Raw genomic sequence first — 15934 nt, 5'->3', positions numbered from 1 at the left:
CGTGAGATATTTTTATGCTTTATGGATAAAGAGGGGGAAGAGACTTTTATTCATTAAATGAGGCCTACACTATTGCTAACTAACGTTACCAGTTTAATTTTACAGATTATTATTTATTTTTTAAATGCAACCGATTTTTTGTTAAATAATGTTGGGCAGTTTGCACACACACACTCACACACACATTACATGTAATCTGGATTACATTATCAGATTCCAGAAATAAAGTACTTGTAATTATATATAATGAACCCCAGTCTGGGAAACCCTGACGTAATGTAATATTTAATGCACTTCATGTTGTTGATAACAAAGAATGAAATATATTTTCTTTCTCTTTGTATTTTTAGATCAATATGGTACAAGATTATTATATTCAAATCAATGTGATAAACGAGTTAGGGCTAAAGTAATCAGACTGTATTCACTTAAATGTGTAATGTAATGTGATCGTACAATTGAAAATAAGAACAAAAAACAATATTGTTTAGGATTTTATTTTCCTTCCCATACTTGTAGCGCCATCTTCTGCACAAATACCTAACAACCATGTGAAAACGCCTTGCTACTCTGTCGCTGTTCTCGGCACTGCAAATATGACTGTTGCCATGGCAACTCTGAACTATAGCTGAACTAAGATCAGCAGGTGTGAACGCTCATGTGCCCTCGTCATCACGGATGAGGTCATGGGAAGTTCCACTGTCCGCCCCGTGCAGCGGATTGGCCAGATTCGCCATTGCGTAGAGCTCGTTTATTGGTGCTCGTGGCTGTCAATCACGTCGCTCCTCTCATCGGATGATCCTCCTCGGTAGGACGTTCACCGGGGCATCAGAGGCAACCCGACAGGCCATTTTTAAAATCCGACCAAAACACTACATCAGCTCGGATGTATTAATTTATAAGTCTATTTAGATTTAAACTTAAAGGAGTGGCATACCGTCGTGAATGGAGTATCACATCCCGCAAAAGGTCCGTTTTTCTCCCGTGCCATCGCCTCCGAGGAAATTTGACCCTCAGCTGCAGGAGGAGCGCTGTCGAGCCGCGCATTTTTCTCCCCCGTCATCCGATCTGACACTATATTCAATGGTTACAGCCTAACAGACATCACACCGCCCTACACGGACCCTTTCCCACAGGTTAGTAGTAGTTTAATGCTCAATATCTCACGTAAGTTAGACCATCTCTATCCTTTCGCTTCCATCCGTTGTCCCTTTGTTTTTAAGCAACCGCTCGCTGTTAGTTGTACATTAACGAAAGTAAAACAAAAGAATCGTCCGATCGCTTTTGTCTGAAGTTGATCGATGTTGTGTACGTCGGCTGTTTCCATAGATCAGAAGCTGTAAGTTAATAGTTTAAAGTGGTTCTGGTAAGTTACTGTTTTGAGATGGTGGTCGTGTATCTGTGGCCTCTAACGTTACTGTGGCCTTCAGCGCCTGTCATAAAACTTCATTGTTTTTAATTACCCGCACCACTTTTTATATAACAATTAGGATAGTTTAAAACGTTACATTTCTCGAGTAATTATATTAGGACGTGGAGACTGTAGTTCATGTTGACATACGCATTCAAAAAAAAGTAAGTGCAGTTTAATAGTTGTCGAGTCTGTGTCATAATGGCCGTAAATGTTACGTAACTAGTATACAATTTATCCCCGTTGCAATTTGAGACTAACCTTAAGGTAAAATGAAACGTTACTTATTTTGAGTTAAATATGGCCTGTGACTTTGGCCGGTCTCCGTGTTTGTGTCTGTTTTAGCGACGCAGAGTGACGAGGATAAACACGTGAGTCAGTATTTGTGTGCAGTGCTCGCGCCCGCCGCTTCGTCACGACAGCGTGTGCTTTAGGGATAGTTCACCCAAAAATGAAAATTCAGCATTTACTCACTTTCATATTGTTCCAAACCTGTAAGAGTTTCTTTCTTCTGTTGAACACAAAAGAAAATGTTTTGAAGAACCAGACATTTGACGGCAGTTTCTTTCATAGTATTTTTTTTCCTACTATGGAAGTCAATGGGGTCCATCAACTGTCTGGTTACCAACAATCTTCAAAATATCTGCTTTTGTGTTCAACAGAGGAAAGAAACTCACACAGATTTGGGACAAGTTGAGGGTGAGTAAATGACAGAATTCTTATTTTTGTGTGAACTATCCCTTTGATACAGCAGTGACGCATGACGTTTTTCCAGTTTTTGTGAATTAATGTGCACAGATTCACAAGTAAATAATAGCAATTATAAGTTTCACAGAAATTAAACAAATTCGCAAAAATTAAAGGTAATCTATTCCTCATAAGTACTTAAGACAATCAGATTTTATCAGTTATCCATGCGCACATCTGATTAAATCTCTTTTGTGAAGCTCCTTATTTGCAATAAAGTGTAATTTCACGAAACCATTTTAAGTTCAGATTTTAAAACTCTTTAATATTTGTAAATCTAATTGTATAGGCTACATTACATTCATCCCTTTACATTTGTTTGTGAATCTGCTATTTTCTATTTGTAAATCTATTTTGTTCATTAATATAGCAACAATATATCCTATAGTGACAACCATTTCATTGGTTTTTAATCTCACAATTGAACTATTCTAGATTCCACCAAAGTGTTTTATATTTTGACAGACACAATCAGTTTTTCCCCATAGAGTTTGCATTGAAAAAATACAAAATATAACTGACAGTTTTTACATTAATACCTGTGCGGATTTAGAAATGTATTTTACTGTCCAGGGACAGAGCACACAGCTTTAAAATTGTTTTAAGAAGTTTTAAAATTGACCCTTTTTTTCTCTCTCTCTGCAGGACACCCAATTTTAAATCACAAAATGGCAGTTTTCAGCTCACAGGTGCTTCTCGCTGTAACTAGATCAAGGTGAGGTCATCATTTATGTTATTGGTGCGAAACATTTGTATCCTATTCCAAATACACCATGTAATCACTTCACGTGTCTTGTTCATCATCTGATTTAAGCAATGTTCTGGTTTAAAACAGTGCTGTCAGTTATCACAGAAAATTATTTTGCCTTGTATTTTTGTTAAAGCATATATATTAATTCTTGCATTCAAAATATATTTGACCTGTAAAGTCATTTTAAGCATGCGAATACTTTTCTAGGCTGATTAATGTAATTCCTGAAGCTGGATTATTCTTCCTTGGGCATGTAGGCTAATTATAAAGTTACCAGGTTTATGGTATTTATATGATCATGCTTTGATTGAAAGATTGGATATAACTTTGAACAGAAAAGGCTTGTAAGCAATTTTAACAAAACTAATTTCATGTTAATATATGCAATGTTAAAATCTTCTGGCTATATTTTTGAAACTGTATTTTTTTTTCTCAGCTCAATACCTTGCCCCATAAATTGCCTTTATAAGTACATTACTGTCACAATTTTGCTTGTTTATACAAAGTAAGGAACAAGTTGAAATACTTTTCTGTAGTAATCAAGAGCATAGAACATCCCTTAAATATTCTAAATATAATATTTTATTTTCTTCATGCTTTAACACATCACCGTTCTCGTTTTCTTTCAGAGGATCCTACTTGCTTTCTAAAAGACACAGCAGTGTTTCGCTCCGGTCGACTGCATGCTTACGCTATCATTCAGAGTTCGTCGGACAGGCTGCCGTCACAGCCAGGTGTCCCAGGCCTCTGTACCCCTGTTACACATCCAGCTTGATCCGCCCTGGTTGCGTCGCTGCACGTCCCCTCCACAGTTCTTGTGCGTGGCTGCAAGAGGCGAAGGACACCGCTGAACCCATCAAGGGTGACGCTGTCCCAGCCGCCTCTGCCACTCAACCACTGCCCGCACCACCAGCAGTGCCAAGAAAGTCTCTGGGACAAAAAGTTCTAGATGAGCTCAAGCATTACTATCATGGCTTCCGCCTTCTTGGCATCGACACCAAAATCGCTGGCAGGATGGTCTGGAGGTTACTGCATGGGCAGCTGCTCACCAGGAGGGAGAGGAGGAGGGTATGTTCGGGACCAAATATTGGAATCAGAATTAAGATGTTTTTACTTTGTTTTAGCGCGGTAGAGTGATTGTATCAGCTATTATTCCATGGTAATTTGATATGAAAATTATAATCATATATCTCCGTAATGTATTTCAGTGGTACTCCAAGTTAATTTAAATAAAATCTGTCCGATTAGTCATATTTCTTTGCACTGCCATGATATGCAAGTGTGCGTTGAATTTGAATAACATCTGATAACTTTATTAATGTTTATTAACAAAATTAACTGGAAACAAAATAATAGTTTTTGAAATTCAAGATTTGAGATGCGGCCATTGTGGGAAATTGTCACCATCATACGGAATATTATTGGAGCCTCAAGGTTTTGGAAGTACTTAGTCTAAATCTTATATTACACTTACTAACTTCACAATTATTAAATCCACGTCAATATAAAGAAATAAATAACGTAGGCTTTTATAATACCATGGATACAACAATGTTTCATGTACAAAAACGATGTATAACATGTTACCATGATTACCATATTTATGCACCATTGTATTTGCATAATATGCCATGGTACTTCAAAGAATATCATCATGGTATTACCATGTTGCCATGTCTAAAAAAAACATGGAAATGCAAGATTTTATATTTTTCCTTTATCTACTCTAATTAAAAAAATGTTTTACTTCGCTACAGTCATGGTAATGTTAATCTGATATCTATAATATGGTTCTAAATTTTAATTATATTAACTTACATAGCATTCCAAGTAATACCATGGTACCCTTTGTGAATGTTTTTGTTTTTCTTTAGTGAGTCTCAACTTCTTTATATAAGATGATGTAAGTAGTTTGACAGATGAAAGTGTGTCGTAAGTTATAAGAGTTTTATGACAAAGTAATGTTTGGTAATCCTGTTAGAACAAACCAGTGCTTGGTGAAGGATTTATAATGTAAGGTGACACAAATAGGATTGCATAACCAAGAAGCTTTACACCTCAGAGAAAGTTCAGCTGGATTAGGCCAGAAGAGCTTCTCTCGGTCTCACTTACCCATATTACTTTTGTTTTTGACTACGGAAGAATAAAACTCGTCCCACTGTCTCCACAGCTGATGCGGACATGTGCCGACTTATTCCGGCTCTTGCCCTTCATGGTCTTTATCATCGTTCCGTTCATGGAGTTTCTGCTCCCCGTATTCCTCAAACTCTTCCCAGAAATGTTGCCTTCCACATTTGAGACCGAGTCCAAGAAGGTATGTCTTATTTTTTTTAAATGACAGCAAAAGTTGAGTTCAGTTTGATTAATTGGACCTCAATCATGAAACACGAGAATGACAAATCTGTGTAAAATGATTCTGCAAATTTCAAAATTGAGAATCAACTAATGAAACCGCTTCATTTTGATTCATTGGGCCTCTTTCATTAAACATAAATTGAACAAATTGATGTAATTGATTCGTAAACCAAAATGCAACTGATTAGTAATGACTAAGGGAAGTGCTGAATTTGTTTCTTTTGCACTTCCAGGAGGAAAAACAGAAGAAGGGACTTGCTGCTAAACTGGAGCTGGCCAAGTTCTTGCAGGAGACCATTGCTGAGATGGCCAGGAGGAATAAAGCAGCTGTAGGAGATGAGACTCAGAAGTTCTCCACTTATGTACAGCAGGTTAGTTTGCTAATCGAAGCCATTTGTCCATTTCCCATGCAGTGAAATTGTTCTGGATGTGATTGACTCTTCTAACTCGTCTGCTATAGGTGCGGCACACGGGCGAACAGCCCAGCACTAAAGACATCGTGAAGTTCTCCAAGCTCTTTGAGGACGAGCTGACGCTGGAGCATCTGGAGCGGCCGCAGCTGGTGGCGTTGTGCAAACTCCTGGAGCTGCAGCCCATCGGCACCAATAACCTGCTGCGTTTCCAGCTGATGATGCAGCTGCGCACCATCAAGGCGGACGATGAGGTGAGACAAACGCAGACAACTGCTACTGAGCCTTTACAGTGGTTGTACAGCTGAGCTTATGACTCGACATGTTGCTGTGAGCTCTAGGCTTGTGGCTGACTGAGCCATACGTCTTAAAGGGATAGTTCACCCAAAAATTTGCTCAGCCGTATGTTGTTCAAAACCTGTATGAGTTTCTTTCTTCTGTTGAACACAAAAGAAGATGTTTTGAAGAATGTTGGTAATCAAACAGTTGACGTTAGCCGTTGACTTCCATGGTATTTATTTTCCCAAGTATGGAAGTCAATGGGTGCCGTCAACTGTCAGGTTACCAACATTCTTTAAAATATCTTCATTTTTGGGTGAACTTTTCCTTTAAAGTGTAGGAGCCGTTCAGACAGAACATATTTTTGCATAATGCTGTGGTACTTTATTGATGTAAACATGCACTAGATGAACACCTTTAAACACTTCTCTCGCATCTTTTTCAGCATCTTGCATTCTAAAAGTACGACTCTTAAAATAACTTTTAAAAAAATATATGTTTGGGATTCCCCCCCCCCCCATTCCTCTGCTTGACTCTCGCATTTTTTGAACGCAAGAACACGTTCTGTGTAAATGGCCCCTTAGACCTTAAAGTGATGTTCTGGGTTCAGTATGTTAAGGAGATGTTTGTGTCTCTGTGTAGGTGATTGCCATGGAGGGTGTGCCTGCAATGAATGTAGCAGAGCTTCAAGCCGCCTGCAGGAGTCGCGGCATGAGGTCTTTGGGTCTGACCACAGATCAGCTCCGACAGCAGCTACAGCAGGTGTGTGTGTGTGTGTGCACAGACCAACCTGACTAGGTTGTAAAACTGCCTACTGTAGGATATTTATGACTGTGTTCCACCTAAAGACTGTAGACAAATTGGAAGTGTGACACATTTGACAGAATTTGAAATAATCCGCTTAAATGTGTTTAAATTTCCCTGTTGGATCATTCCGTGTTAACCTCAACCAGAGATCCCCGGCCTAAATTTTTTATTTTGTTCATATTTTTTCTTCAGAAAGACAAACATAAATAGTGATGAAAGCCAAAATATTAAATGTCACAGATGTATATTTACGGAGTAATCCACTATTTTATAGAGGGGGGTCAAATTGACCATTTCTCCTGAGATTTGGAGACAAATTAAAGGGGAGGTAAAAATGACTTTAGAAAGATGGCAGCATCATTATTTTAATTTTGCACTGAGATTGGTAGGTCTATTAGCTACATCTATGCCAATGGTGACAGTTCAAAATAGGCAAAAAGCACTTGTTTTTTTGCAAGTTTGCATGCCTGTAATACAAGAAGTATTAGAGATATCTTAATATCCTTTTAGATTCTGTTTTTTTTTTTTTTTTGTATCTTCATTTTAAAGGCCCTCGATGGTTAAATCCCAGAGATATGGAGATCTTAATGCGGCTCCATGAATAAATTGGTCAATTGTACACATTTTCAGTGGTCGAATGTGGGTCACTTTGCATACAGCTGATACTTTTTGCCTTTTAAAGAGGAAATAATGTTAAAACTAGAAATGTATCTTGTGTTTTTCTATCAGCTCAATTGCATAGAACATGAACCATTGAGGGCCTTTAAAATGAAGATACCAAAAGAAAAGTTTAAGAAGCAGAAACTAAAAGGATATTAAGATATCTCTTGAGTTACAGGCATGCCAACTTGAGGCAAAAAACACAAGAAGTGCTTTTTGCCATTTTTGAACCGTCACCGTTGGCATATAATGAAACAAAGATTGCTAAAGTTAACAGATTTAACTGATAGACCTACCAATCTCTGCAAAATTAAAGTAATGATGCTGCCATCTTTCTAAAGTCATTTTACCCCCAATCTAACCCCAACTAAATAAAAAAATTGAGTTTCCCAAATTTGGTTGATTTGACACAGAATGACCCTATTGCTGTGGATGGCGTGGCCATCTTTTTTTTTTTGATCTTTTTTTTTTTTTGCATTCTTCGTCTCTCAGTGGGTGGACCTGCACTTGAAAGAGAATGTCCCACCGTCCCTCTTGCTGCTCTCCCGTGCAATGTACCTGACGGACCTCACTCCTAAACCTCCAATCATCCCACCGGTGCCCAAACTGGAGGTGAACACTCAATATACATATATCTCTAAACCAGTCGTCAACTGCTTACTATCTGCTTTAAAAACAAAATGGCCCCAGTTCTTGCCTCGGATTACTTTTGACCTTTGAAACCTTAACCAATTGATGCTTGGACCTTAATCAGGAGGAAATGCAGACTGACACATCGCTGCATAAGCGACGGCTGATATGTTATCACTGTATGCTAATGGTTGTTATGGATTGATGTGCAATGAGCACCTTCTCTCTGTCCGTGTCACAGAAAGCCACTCCTCCTGTGGAGGCTGAAACAGCAGCCAAAGGGAACCCACTGTCCTCCTCAGTGGAGGTGCTGGTGGACTCCGCTCCTGTCATCAAGGACAGAAAGGTAGGACTCTTATGTCACCAACCAATCAATGTCTTCAAAGGCATTTTATAACAATAACCAAGAGGAGAAATGCTTACAAATAGATTTAATTTATGATATTCCTAATACTTCTTTTGTGTTGTAGTCAGAAGAATTGTTGGAGAAACCCAGAGGGTTGGACATGCCATCGCCCGAAGCTCAGTTAATACATGTAAGTGTGTCAAACAAGATGTTGCATTGAACACATAAATATGTGTGTTTTTTGAAAGGTGAAGGGTCATCAATATGTGGTTTTTGCAAGATAACTTTCAATATTATGCATATTTTACCGGACTGTCCTGCTTTTATGTTACTAGGCAACTGTTTGGTCAGAAGTTTCATTTATAGATGTTTTAAAAAAGGTTTCCCCTGGGAAAGTTGTTTAATTTCTATCAACTATTAAAACAAAATATTTTATTTAGCAGTTGTTAATATTCTAAGAGGTTTAATTTAACATTTAAATATTATGAAATAATTTGAATATTATGGAGGCCCAAACCTGAAGTTTAAAATAAATGTAATAATAGGAAAATAAATAAAGGAATAAATAACATGATAAAATAACTCATTATAGTAATTAAATTTAATTCTGAATTTACTAGTATTACTTTTTTTCTGTTTTTATATGTATTTTTATTCTTTCTAACTTTTAATTATTTATTTATTATAATTAAATAAATTATATATTTATTAATTAAGACTATTTTTAATGTAGAAAATTGGTTAGGAGTCAAAACATCAATCAAAAACGTTTTCATCCTGACCTGTTTTTTTAGGCCATCCTTAAAAATATTCTTGTTTGCCGTAACCCGACCGACCCTGTCAATTTAGGTCCGACCCAGTCAATTTAGGTCGACCCAATTATTATTATTATTATTTTTTTCCCTTTTAGTCCGACCGACTTGCCGATTGTAAACTTGCGTTAAGACCGACCGATTTTTTTTTTTTTACTCTTCAAACAACTAATACAAATGCAATAAAATGATATTAATTATATTTTATTGTGAATAAATAGGCCTACATAGGAAATATGCTCATTTTACAACTCCCCCAGAGTTAAACAGTTGAGTTTTACCGTTTTAGAATCCATTCAGCCGAACTCCGGTTCTGACGGTACCACTTTTAGCATAGCTTAGCATAGATCAGGGGTGTCAAACTCAGTTCCTGGAGGGCCACAACCCTGCAGAGTTTAGCTTCAACCCTAATTAAACACACCTGATCCAGCTAATCAAGGTCTTTAGGATTACTAGAAACTTCCAGGCAGGTGTTTTTGGAGCTGGTTGGAGATAAACTCTGCAGGACAGTGGCCCTCCAGGACTGGAGTTTGACACATGTGGCATAGATCATTGATTTTGACGAGTCCAATAGCATTTCTTTCAAAATGACCAAAGAGTTTCAATATTTTTCCTATTTAAAACTTGACTCTTCTGTAGTTAAACCGTGTACTAAGATCGACGGAAAATGAAAAGTTGCGATTTTCTAAGCCTATATGGCTAGGAACTACTCTCATTCCGGCGTAATAATCAAGGAACTGTGCGGCCGTACCATGGGTGCAGCAGGCGTAATGATATGACGCAGCGCCTGAAAATAGTCCCCAGCTCGGTAACTTCTTCCAACGTGACCGGGACTAAGTTTGTCTAACCTATTAGAAGTATTTTCAGGCGCTGCGTCATATCATTACGCCTGCTGCACCCATGGTACGGCCGCACAGTTCCTTGATTATTACGCCGTAATGATAGTAGTTCTTAGCCATATAGGCTTAGAAAATCGCAACTTTTCATTTTCCGTCGATCTTAGTACACGGTTTAACTACAGAGGAGTCAAGTTTTAAATAGGAAAAATATTGAAACTCTTTGGTCATTTTGAAAGAAATGCTACTGGACTCGTCAGAATCAATGATCTATGCTAAGCTATGCTAAAAGTGGTACCGTCAGAACCGGAGTTCGGCTGAATGGATTCTAAAACGGTAAAACTCAACTGTTTAACTCTGGAGGAGTTGTAAAATGAGTATATTTCCGAAAAAAGTGGAGTATCCCTTTACATAAAAACCCGTGGCGTCATCTATGATTATAAGGGCTGATAGGCTGTTGGCCTATGCGAAATGAAAGCGAAATCGCGACTCTCAGATCCACGAAAAATATGTTTTAGTAGGCTAATTCTATGAATTACACTGCGCAAACCAAAAGTAGCCTAATATACCCACCGGATGAAGAGGGATCGGCTCTCCACAGAACATAATAGCCTATATTCATTTTATTTTATTTTTCGTGTTCGCATTTATGAGGAAGAAACAATGTTTTACGGACGTGACCGCTCTGAAAGCGGCACTACAATTAAAACTTCACAGAGATCTCAAACAGGCATTTAAAACACCAAATATTAAGAATGGGCATATCAAGCAAAATAAAATTCGATGATTGATCGAAAATTGTATCTCTCCCCCCACATGCTCACCGGCAACACTCCGACAGTAAATTTCTCTGTAGGCTACTGTCTAATAGGCCTGTGTTGTAGCACGCAGTCATTAAAAAACGATTTAGTTTCATATTCATGTTTAAATAAAATAATATATATTTTTTAAATTTCATGTTGATTATATGAAAAGTGAAAAGCATGAATAAGATAAGATGATCCCGAAAATATCGGAAGACAAATGGAGTGGGCAGACATGATTTTGACCACTTCATTAAGTCTGTCTTTAAAGTGAATTTCGTTTTGTGTTAATTGTATCTTAATTTTAATCAATGTTTCATCAACCAATTTCCTGTATTTAATAAATAAGAGGTAGGCTAAATAAGGCAATATAATCAGGACACGGAGTCGCCGGCGCGTAAACTGGAGCTGGTCTCTTAAATGAACCGAAACTCAGCGTATTGCTACTTGCCTCACAGACCTAAGACATATATATAAGCCTATATATAAAAAAGCATGAAATGTACACTTTTAAACAAAACAATTCAAAACGAAAGAAAACAGACTGCTCTCTGCTTATGTAATGAAATGTGCATTTCTCTCTGGCGCGTTCACTACTGCGAAGATCGTGTCAGCATCAACTTCATCTTTGACACAGAAAACACTTGTTTATTAATAAACAATTGAAATGTCTCCTTTATATATTTGACATACTAATAATCATTAGGCCTACTTTTCCCAGTTCTGACAGCTTAGGCGCGTTATTGGCAGCGCACCCGTTACATGAATATAATATTAGGCTACCGCTATAATATTATTCTTTGGTGTTCAGTTTATACAGGTTTTCTAATTGTTATTTTATATATATATATATATATATATATATAAAACTTGGAACGAAGTTCTGGAAAACTGTCAGTGAAGTCCCGATATGCAAATTTGACCAAAATTGTACTTTTTTTTTTTTTACATCGAATCTCGGGGAAAAAAATATAGACCGACCTACCGACCTTTTTTTTTTTTTTTGCTGTTACGGCAGCAAAATATTTTTAAGGATGGCCTTAGGCTGAGTCGAACTGAAATAAATCCATGCTCCTCTTAACATTGTCACACACACACACACACACAATGATCGCAATATTCTCCACTGCGCACGCAATCTCTGTCACTTAGCAACAATAAATTAAGTGAGAACGGCACTGCTTTACAAGGGGTGGAAGCACCAGTTGTCTTCCCCAAACCTCAGAACTTGCAGTTGGATGCAGGAGCGATGGAGAAATAAGGACTCTTTGAAGCTTTGACACTTTTCTCTGATTGTTCTAGTACAAGATTCTAAGCATCAGGAGTTTTGAATACAGTGTCACCTTGTGGCAGCTCAAATTATAGCAGCCATAAACCAGAGAAGCCTGACAACTCTAAAAGTGTTAGAGTTCTCTAATTATTTTATGCTGTTTATATAGCAGAATATATGATGGTCAAGTCATGTTTGTTTATGTAGCGCTTGTTACCATACAGATTTGTTTGTTTCAAAGCAGCTTTACAGTGATAGTGTGTTAGCACACGGATTCAAACATTCTAACGCGCAAAGTATAGCATTCATGTGAAAGTGGAGCTTTTAGTTTTATTGATCATGTGTTTCTCTTAAAACAGGCATGGAGATTCACGAGAAATTGCGCTGTGGATAAATCAGATAACTTTCGTGGTCATATTTTTCCTTAAAAAACTAGTCAATATTGTGAATAAAGGGAGGAATTTGATTTGGTTGCCCGACTGGAAGACACAATAGCCCCGGGACATCCGGCTAGCGATTTTGCGAGGCCTTTCTCATTTCCATGTTGCACATGGAAAAGTAAAAACAAATAAATATGGAAACAAATGCATGTGGGAATAAATAAATGTTTAGAAATTAATTTGTAAAATGAACCCATAAATGAATAAATAAAAAAATACAGAAAAAAAACCCCATAATTTAAAATAATGTTAAAAAAAAGTTAATTATTTTCGTTGTATTCCCTTTATATTTTATATTTATTTATTTTCCTCTCTCTCTCTCTCTCTCTCTCTCTCTCTCTCTCTCTCTCTCTCTCTCTCTCTCTCTCTCTCTCTCTCTCTCTCTCTCTCTCTCTCTCTCTCTCTCTCTCTCTCTCTCTCAAGCTCTCTCTCTCTCTCTCTCTCTCAAGCTCTCTCTCTCTCAAGCTCTCTCTCTCTCAAGCTCATATTTAACTGTTTTAGATTTAGTGTGAAAGTATCTTCTACAGTGATGTGTAATTGTTTAATGAGACCAGAAAGGTCAAAGTTCTAGAAGCTGCTGGACATCAACACTCTCTGTTCTGTCCCATCAGGCTAAAGAGGCAGAGTTGTCACAGAAGTCCAAGATGAGCGCCAATGGCATATGAGAGGGGCTCCATGTTTCCACACTCATCTTATTCTGTCAGAGAACAGAGTAGAGGTTCGAGTTTGTCCTCTTCTGCATGTCGTCTCTCTGTAAGTCCAGGACCTCTCACACCTCTCACACGGACCTGATGGACTCGCCGCATCACATCCTCCAACGACATCTGGTCCTCCTAAAAGGAGGAAAATGGTTTATGTTAGACTTTAGACATCACTTCTCCTTGACATCCGTGACATGTTTACATCTGAAGATTTGACAAATTCTGTAAATTTGCAATGGAAAAAGCATCAAGACTCGTTCCAGCCAGGAAATGAATAAGGAACTCGCAAGATTTGCCTCTTTTACTGAACTTCATTATGTAAATGTGTAAATAAATTGTACATTACCTGCATATTATATAAGTGCTACTGCTTCATACAGTCGGCTGTGCCATGTGCATAGGCTAACAGATGAAAGAAGTCGTCATTTTAATATGAGGAATGCATATGCTTGCATTCTGGATTTAGTTTGGCAGATGAGTTGTAAATGGCCAAGTATGAGGGTATTTTTTTATTTGAAAACTTATTTTCAAATTCCCTCTTCTAAGGGAATCTTACGTTCACTCCCTCAGGGGATGCGATTAGCGGTGTAGCGATTACGCCAGGCCTGCCTATGGCAGACTGCAGTTTGGCACAAAAAAAGGTTTTATCATAAAGTGTGTATTTAATTTGTTCATTGGTATGCCGTGTCCCCCTTTGAATCATGCCGTTAAATTTTCCTTGGCGGAAAAGCCAAATGACTACTGGAGTCATAAGTTTACGTTTCGCTTATGGTGAAAAATATTCAATACTCCCCCAAAGAGAAATGTTTATTTTTTGATTCATGTACTGTTTGGATTATTGTGATTCATGTTGCACTGGATAAACCTAGGGAGGGAAAACAATATGTTATGGCAATACTGTAAAGTTTTCATTTAAAAAGCATTGAATCCCCCAGATGGTTGCTTTGTTTATCCCATAGCCTGCCTTTAATTCAATTGTACTGAATTTGTTGTCCCATTCTGTCCCGGTGCACTTTTTTTATTTTTTTTTTATGTTGAGCAATTGTGTAAAATTGAAAATTGAGTTTAAACTGCCTCTCATTGCATAAAGCTGCTTACCATCTTTGACCACTGTACAGTCAAGAATATAAAGGTGCTCAATGCTCATGCCTCTTCTCAATATCCAAGAGTTATTACACCAGTTTATTTAGTGTTATTTAAACAAATGCTACATTTTTGTTTCCAAAATTGAAAATTTAAAGGGTCAAATTCACACCTATTGGCAATTAATTCATTATTGTTTAGTTTAAAAATATTTCATTAAAAAAAGCTTCAAATATCAAAAAGATTGATGTGAAATTTGTTGCAAATTAAATATGATTTTTTGTCTAACTGACCTCCACCTGCATGTTTGGTTATTTTTCCCAGGGGTTTTCAAACTGGGGTGCTGTAGGGGGGCTGTGGAGATTGGGATTTTACAAAATGCATTTTAAGGGCTAACTACATTAGCATGTTAATGCTATTATTGGAAACTTAACATAATATATTTTATTAAAAAAAAAGATTAAGCTCGTTTACCAAAAACTACTATATTTGATACTACTTTAATTCGGCCCTAGAAAGAAATGAAAAACAAATCCGCATATTACAGAGCCAGAGTGAGATGGTGATGAAAAAAACGTGAGATGGAGGGGAAAAAAACTTGTTAGCTCGTATAAACTTTCCCGTTCGTGTCGCTCGTAAAACGTTTCCGTTTCACTTACATTCACACAAAACGTTTGCGTTTCCATGAGAAACTGCGTTCGCTTGTAAAACTCTCGTGTTCAAACGAGAAACTTTGCGTTCGCTCGTAAAACCTTTGTGTTCAAACGAGAAACTTTGCGTTCGCTCGTAAAACCTTTGTGTTCAAACGAGAAACTTTGCGTTCGCAGAACTTTCGTGTTCAAATCTTTTGCGTTTCCTCAAGAAACTTTTGCAAGAGAACGCAAAACATTAACATTCACTCAAAAGGAAGTTTTGCGAGCGAATGTTAAAGCAATGGTTAAAGCAAAGAATGTCCGTAGCATTAGTTTAGTGTTGGAAAATAAAATATCATATAATATTACACTCAATATTTCTCACATTCTTTACATAAAACCATACAATTGCCTTTTATATTGTAAGGAATCATCCTGTTTGGGGGACCTTGGCATCAAAAAGTTTGAAAATCCCATATTTAACTTATTTAGTGTTTTTATCAATTTGGAAGTTGAAGTTGCAAGCCTCACCACAGTTAACATACTTTGACTGCACACACAGCTTGTGATTCCTCTGGAATGCTGGTCAATGGTTGGTTGATCGAAGATGCCTGCTCTGTGTTTTTTAGTTCGACTCTGTTTAAACAAGCTGATTAGCAGGAATCTCATGCAAGTTCTCATTCCTTAGATTAGTTCAGTGGAGCATTAGGCCAGGACTTACACTGCTCATGCTGGTACAGTTGCATGAGGCTGGTCACAAGACCTCCCTTAAAATCTCCCATGAGAACCTGTCTGGAATTTGAGCATTCTTACATCGAGGTGACCTTAATTTCTCACAACCATTCCGTGCTTCTGTACGGAAAATAGCCTAAATCGATTATGTAACTCTGGAAAATGTCGCTCTTTCTTTCTACTGAAGTTCATGCCTTTCATTGTTTTGTCTTGAGTTTCAAAATAGTTG

At 37.5% G+C, this 15934-nt stretch overlaps 1 protein-coding gene across 1 annotated transcript; it reads left to right on the top strand.

The window, feature by feature from the left end:
* The first annotated feature begins 726 nt into the window (after positions 1–726).
* letm2 (leucine zipper-EF-hand containing transmembrane protein 2) lies at positions 727–14633 on the top strand. Its single transcript, XM_079861107.1, has 11 exons — positions 727–1136; positions 2804–2873; positions 3539–3977; positions 5080–5223; positions 5498–5635; positions 5725–5928; positions 6596–6715; positions 7913–8032; positions 8292–8396; positions 8521–8586; positions 13169–14633. The coding sequence occupies exons 2-11, from the start codon at positions 2827–2829 to the stop codon at positions 13220–13222; spliced, it is 1437 nt and encodes a 478-aa protein (XP_079717233.1). The 5' UTR covers positions 727–1136; positions 2804–2826; the 3' UTR covers positions 13223–14633.
* Positions 14634–15934: the final 1301 nt, after the last annotated feature.

The sequence above is a fragment of the Squalius cephalus genome (genome assembly GCF_949319135.1).
Source record: "Squalius cephalus genome assembly, chromosome: 24".
Classification (NCBI taxonomy): domain Eukaryota; kingdom Metazoa; phylum Chordata; class Actinopteri; order Cypriniformes; family Leuciscidae; genus Squalius; species Squalius cephalus.
This window is presented reverse-complemented; position numbering and strand designations above follow the sequence as displayed.